The sequence below is a fragment of the Lactuca virosa genome, chromosome 2 (genome assembly GCF_052849685.1).
Source record: "Lactuca virosa cultivar CGN04683 chromosome 2, Lactuca_virosa_CGN04683_v6, whole genome shotgun sequence".
NCBI classification, from domain to species: Eukaryota; Viridiplantae; Streptophyta; class Magnoliopsida; order Asterales; family Asteraceae; genus Lactuca; species Lactuca virosa.
In genome coordinates, this window is record NC_136427.1 from 127610075 (window position 1) to 127616336 (window position 6262).

Consider the following 6262-nt stretch of genomic DNA (forward strand, 5'->3'; position numbering starts at 1 on the left):
AGATGGCCTGAATATAGAAGGTATATGGATGCTGTTGGGCAAGGTGATATCCAAAATAGACCAGACATTATAGCTCGAGTCTTTCACATAAAGGTCCATGCCTTTATAACCTTTCTTAAAGAGGATAAGACTTTCGGCGATGTCGAAGCATGTAAGTTATATTCATAGTATTTGTCATTGGGGTATTTGGGAGTTTTAATGGCATATCAACTTTCTGACCGCAATGTTTCCCTAAATATTTCTTTCACCTAATCTAATTTCATTATAATTAACATAACTATAAAATAATAGATGAACAACAAATGTACAAATAGTAAACTATGACAATATATTTCTATTTTTTTTTTAAATTATATTTTTATTAATTATGATTTATTTTTAAATATAAAAAAGGAAATTGCTCTTTTTTCTTTATCTTTTATATAAAACGAACAGCATAAATATGTTTGTCTATAACTATAACAATATATTTCTATTTTTTTAAATTATATTTTTATAAATTATGATTTATTTTTAAATGACTTTAATATCCCTCAAATTAGATCCTGTAGTGAACATGTTGATGACACCTGTATGAACTAATTTATGTAAAAATAATTATATTCATTTATTTTGTAATTGTACATCACAGAAAACATGTTACATTAGATCATTCCATTCCTTTAAATGAATCAAAACATGACAATTGGATGTAATCATTCATTCCATAGTATTGCTGTTTCATTTACTTTCTTTAATCTTTACGTTTATTTCCATTTTACTAGATAAATCCTTAATTTAAATGTTCAAAACAGTGAGCAACATAATTATCAACATATATTAGGTCTTGTACAGTTCCTCTATTCTATTTAAACTAATATAGTCTCATCTTGCGTGTAGATCTTTACACAATTGAATTTCAGAAGAGAGGTCTACCTCATTGTCATACACTTTTATGGGTTACTCCACCTTTTAGAATACGAGAAGCTGGTGATGTTGACAGGTACATAACAGCCGAATTGCCAGATCCTGCAAGTGAGGCGGACTTGTACAAGACAGTCACCACGTGCATGCTACATGGTCCATGTGGTTTACTCAATATACGTGCTCCTTGTATGCAAGATATGAAGTGCACAAAACACTTTCCAAAACCATTTCTGGAGTCCACTACTTTTGATGAGAATGGCTATGTTCGGTATAGAAGGCGGTCTAATATCAGCTTTGTTCTACATAACGGTATTATAGTTGATAACGGGTATGTGGTGCCGCTTAGTATAATAAGCGTTTATGCAGCCGGTTTGATGCCCACATTAATGTTGAATATTGCGGATGGAACATGATGATAAACTGCTTATTTAAGTACATATCTAAAGGTGTAGATCGTGTCCGTTTAACTCTTCAGAAGAGTGAAGGTCATTGTGGTGGCTCCACATCTGTTGCACCTGTTGCTGTGAACGAGATTAAGTCATTTTTAGATAGCCGATACATATGCCCGCATGAAGCAGCATGGAGGATCCTTAACTTTTCTATTCACGAACGTTATCCAGCAGTTCAAGTGCTTCCTATTCACTTGGAAGGCATGCAGCCTACTATATTCAAGGAAAGTGCAAGATTAGATACATTGATAGATAATCCGGACTTTGGAGTTACAATGTTGACTGAATGGTTACATAATAACCAAAAAGATTCAAGAGGTGTCGGGCTTACATATAATGAATACCTAAGTAAGTACAAGTGGAACACACGTGCAAAAGCATGGGTTCATAGAGCTGTAACAATTACATCAACTTCTACAACTATTGGTAGACTTGCATATGTACATCCCACCGCAGGAGAGTTGTTTTATTTGCGAATTTTGCTTTCTCACCAAAAAGGATGTAAGTCTTTTGTAGATATCAGAACTGTTCGCGGGCAAACGTACTCTACTTTTCGAGATGCGTGTGATGCATTAGGTTTGACAGGTGACGACAAGGAATGGTTAACAGCCTTCCATGAAGCGGCGTTTTCAGCATCATCATCGGAACTAAGATCCCTGTTCTGTCACCTACTAATATTCTGTGAAGTTGGCACTCCTCTGTTACTATGGGAATCAGCAAAGGATAAAATGGGTGACGACATACGTTATTCATACATGCAAACTTACTCAACTTATCAAATTATACCTGACACTAATATCATTGAACAACAAGTCCTATTAGAAATTCAAAAAACACTACTTGCGTCAACACCATCCAAATCACTTGCAGACTTTGGGCTACCACTGCCATCCTCTTCTGTTCTAGCTGTTCTTAAGAATAGATTGCTATTGGAGGAAACAAGTTATGACAACCAATCGCTGGCCTCCCAATACACATACATGGTCTCACAATTGAATCCACACCAACTCAAGGTTCATGAGTATGTTGTGAAAGCCACTGAAGACAAAAGACAAATACTCCTTTTTTTATACGGTCACGGTGGTACTGGTAAAACGTTCCTGTGGACAACCCTACTTTCATATCTAAGATCCATTGGAAAAATTGTCCTTGCAGTTGCAGCCTCAGGAATTGCATCATTACTCTTACCGTCTGGTCGTACTGCACACTCAAGATTCGTCATCCCAATTGATCTAACTGATAAGTCGTCCTGTAATATTAAAAAAAGAACACAACTTGCCGAGCTGTTAAAAACTACATCCATGATAATTTGGGATGAGGCTCCGATGAGTGACAGACGATGCTTTGAATTCCTTGATAAATCTCTACGTGATATCTTGGAAGATGATAGTCATTTTTTTGGCGGGATGTCAATGTTGTTAGGTGGTGACTTCCGTCAAACACTTCCAGTTCAACCTAAAAGCAGAAAATCAGAAATAATTAGCTTTACTCTCCCAAATTCATATTTGTGGTCAAGCTTTACAGTATTCAGGTTGCATCACAACATGCGATTGTCAGACACAGGAACTTCTGTTGACTCTACACGTCGCACATCAGAATTTGCTTCATGGTTACTAGACATAGGTGATGGAAAGATCGGAACTCCAGACAAAGAAGATCCACATAGCACAAGGATCATACACATACCTGACATGTTTCTAATAAAATCAAAAGATCAGGGACTCGCAACACTTATTGATTTTGTGTATGGTTCTGAAATACTAACTAACGCATCACCTCAAGAGTTGTCTGCTCGGACAATTATTTGTCCAAAAAACGAGACTGCAGAACGAGTCAATACTCTAATTTTGTCAAAAACACAAGGTCAAGAGGTAGTGTATAACAACTATGATTCAATAAAATCACCCACTCGAGATGCATTCGACTTAGATACACTTTATCCACAAGATTACCTAAATAACTTAGATTTCTCCGGTGTTCCCACACACAAACTTGTGTTAAAGTTAAACACACCTATAATGCTGCTAAGAAATATCAATCAAAGAGAAGGTATGTGCAATGGGACACGTTTGATTATTACACAGTTGCTACCGTCGGTCATTGAGGCATCCATACTAACAGGAACATGCATAGGCAAACGGGTGTACATTCCAAGAATCAAGTTTATTCACAATAGTCCAGACCTACCATTCATTTTCACAAGAAAACAATTCCCGGTAAAAGTTTGCTATGCAATGACCATAAACAAGAGTCAGGGTCAATCGCTAAAAAAAGTCGGTCTATTTCTTGAAAACTCCGTTTTCAAACATGGCCAACTATACGTCGCACTATCTAGAGCTACCTCACCCGACTCAATTAAAATTCTATTACAACAAGAGGAAGATTTACCAGTGAATAGTACCAAGAACGTTGTCTTCAAAGATTTGTTGGTGAAAGTTGAAATGCGCGAGGTTTTATATCATATATATGTATTTGGAATATGATCTATCTAACCCAATGTGTAAAATTGTTTTGTTACAGAATTTCAAACCCCATGGTCACCATATTATTGTTTTTCACTTACTAAAAAACTAATCAACAATTTTTTTTATGCTAGCACCCAAGTGATGCCAGATATGGATAGAATATCCAACCTCTACTTCGGAGCACTGGGAAAACCACTAGAGATACGTGTGCTTCGAAAATGGACATCGAACTTCAGGAAAAACGACACCTGGTTCATCATTGTGGACAAACATGTAAGGAACAAATTGAATCACAAACCACCTCAGTCATCCACATTTATGTCCACAACTTTCTTGCTTTTTTTTTTCAACAGGGAGATGCAATACAACTACTTGAACAAAAAAAAGATGAAACAACTATAGAGTGAAAACTACTACTCAATGAATGCTATCGCATTACAGATTACACATGTACAACTCCAGATAAGTACCAAAAAATTCTAGATCACCCAGTTCACATTAACATTGGGGAGGCATCAACAATTGAACAAAAATTTGAATGTCCATCCCTTCCAAAAGTATGGTTTCGATTCCAACCACGTGCTCACTTACATACCATAGCTGACAAGAACATCGAATATCCAGGTATAGTTTGCATGCAGACACAAAGATTACCTTACATTGTAGAACATATGTACACAACTTCCTTAAAAACATACTCATTGCAATTAAAACTATGTTCAGATTTCATGGGGGTCCTAATAAACATAAAGGAACGAAAGAAGAAAAACAAGGAACCCTTCGTAGCAATGACACTTGCAGACGCAAAGTAAGTAATACATATCATAAACAAATCTCATCCGACAAATGCATAGGACTAACATTTTAATTCATCACCACCAACACAAGTGCTGAGGAGATCACAATACTTTTATGGAAAGAATGCATAGACTCACCTACAAAGTTTGACAGGAATGCCATTATGTCTAATCCCAGCACATCTGTCATTGCTCTAACAAATGTCAAGGCAACAATGTATAACGGTTAGTTTTACAACATTATTTCTTATCAAATCACCGATGTGACACATTATACAATATTAACTAATTTTGTATTCTAAACAGGAAGCTTAACCTTAACAAGTAGCATGGCAACATACCTATATATCAATCCGCCAATTTCTGAAACCGAAACTCTTCTTCAAAGGTAATTGACAATCTAATATACTGATAAATAGCATTAATACTCTATTCCACAACTGTACTTTCTACTGAAAAATCCAAACTTTTTAAACTTAATATAACCAATTACAAGGTTTGGAACTGAATTCCGTCCAAGGCTTAGTCCCACAGCAGTAACAACTACGCTACAACAACTCAAAAACTCAAATTATTCCGACATTGTGGTAACTATTCACCTCATCCCCTATCTCCAAAAAAAACACATATAACATTCGTTCAATATCTAATTAAAACATGTATCAGGGGAAGAAATTCGTCGCAGAGGCTACAATAACAGACTTTACGTTCAAAGATTGTTGGTACCATGTTCCTTGCAATAGCTGTGCAAAATGAACACACAAAAAGGGAAATGGGTGGTTCTGTATATCACATGGAACTATCAATGATCCAAAACTTCTGTGAGTGACAACTTTGTTGCACCATACTCCAATTATCCATACCCACTAACAAATAATTTTTCATCTAATAACAGTTACAAAGTTTCAGCTGTTGTCACAGACAACACAGACTCAATGACAATTTTTATGTCAGATGAAGCCACACAAACATTGACAAAGGCTACCTCAGAAGAACTGATCAACCGCAATCTAAGTCAACCAAGGGATATCCTACCCCCAACATTAGAGAGATGCAAAGGATCAACAAGAAATTGGTTTATACAATGCACAAATTTATCAGCCACCAACAACATCCGCTTCATAATCACCTCAACAAGTGAAACTGGAAATCGAGAACCCAAGGTTGTCATCCCCTCAAACACACCAGTTACACCAATGACAACAACAGAACACATTACGGTCACAACAAAAAAGTCGACACCTGTTGCAACAACATAACATTATGTATAACATAAGATAGAATTTACCATTACAAATATCTGCCACCTTTACTGATTAATGCTAAGTAGGTCGTTTATGTGGTAAAATGTTGACATTCAGATACTTTTTAGTTAAATAAATAAACTATTTTGTCCTTCTTCTTATTATCTCACCGTAATGAGAGTTTTTTGTCATATGTTAAAAACATTTTCATATCAAGTGATTAATATTTTTTGACCATTTTGCCCTCAACAAAACTCAAAGTTGTTATCAGTTTTCACTGTAATAGCTAAATGTAAAAGTGTGTACATAAACGTTATAGAAAGCAATTTAAATAATAACAAAAGTAAACTTTTATTACAGTAATGGTCATTGTTGCGTAAACTTTTATATAAATGGTCATT

General features: G+C 35.6%; 2 protein-coding genes across 2 annotated transcripts; both read left to right on the top strand.

Moving 5' to 3' along the window:
- Positions 1-1315: 1315 nt before the first annotated feature.
- Positions 1316-3459, top strand: LOC145157748 (uncharacterized). The gene is made up of 2 exons (XM_079076743.1): positions 1316-3226; positions 3385-3459. Exons 1-2 carry the CDS (start codon positions 1316-1318, stop codon positions 3457-3459), a joined length of 1986 nt encoding a protein of 661 aa, XP_078932869.1.
- A 1301-nt stretch (positions 3460-4760) lies between these two features.
- LOC145156498 (uncharacterized) lies at positions 4761-6012 on the top strand. The gene is made up of 5 exons (XM_079075839.1): positions 4761-4842; positions 4924-5005; positions 5114-5204; positions 5284-5438; positions 5513-6012. Exons 1-4 carry the CDS (start codon positions 4782-4784, stop codon positions 5371-5373), a joined length of 324 nt encoding a protein of 107 aa, XP_078931965.1. The 5' UTR covers positions 4761-4781; the 3' UTR covers positions 5374-5438; positions 5513-6012.
- Positions 6013-6262: the final 250 nt, after the last annotated feature.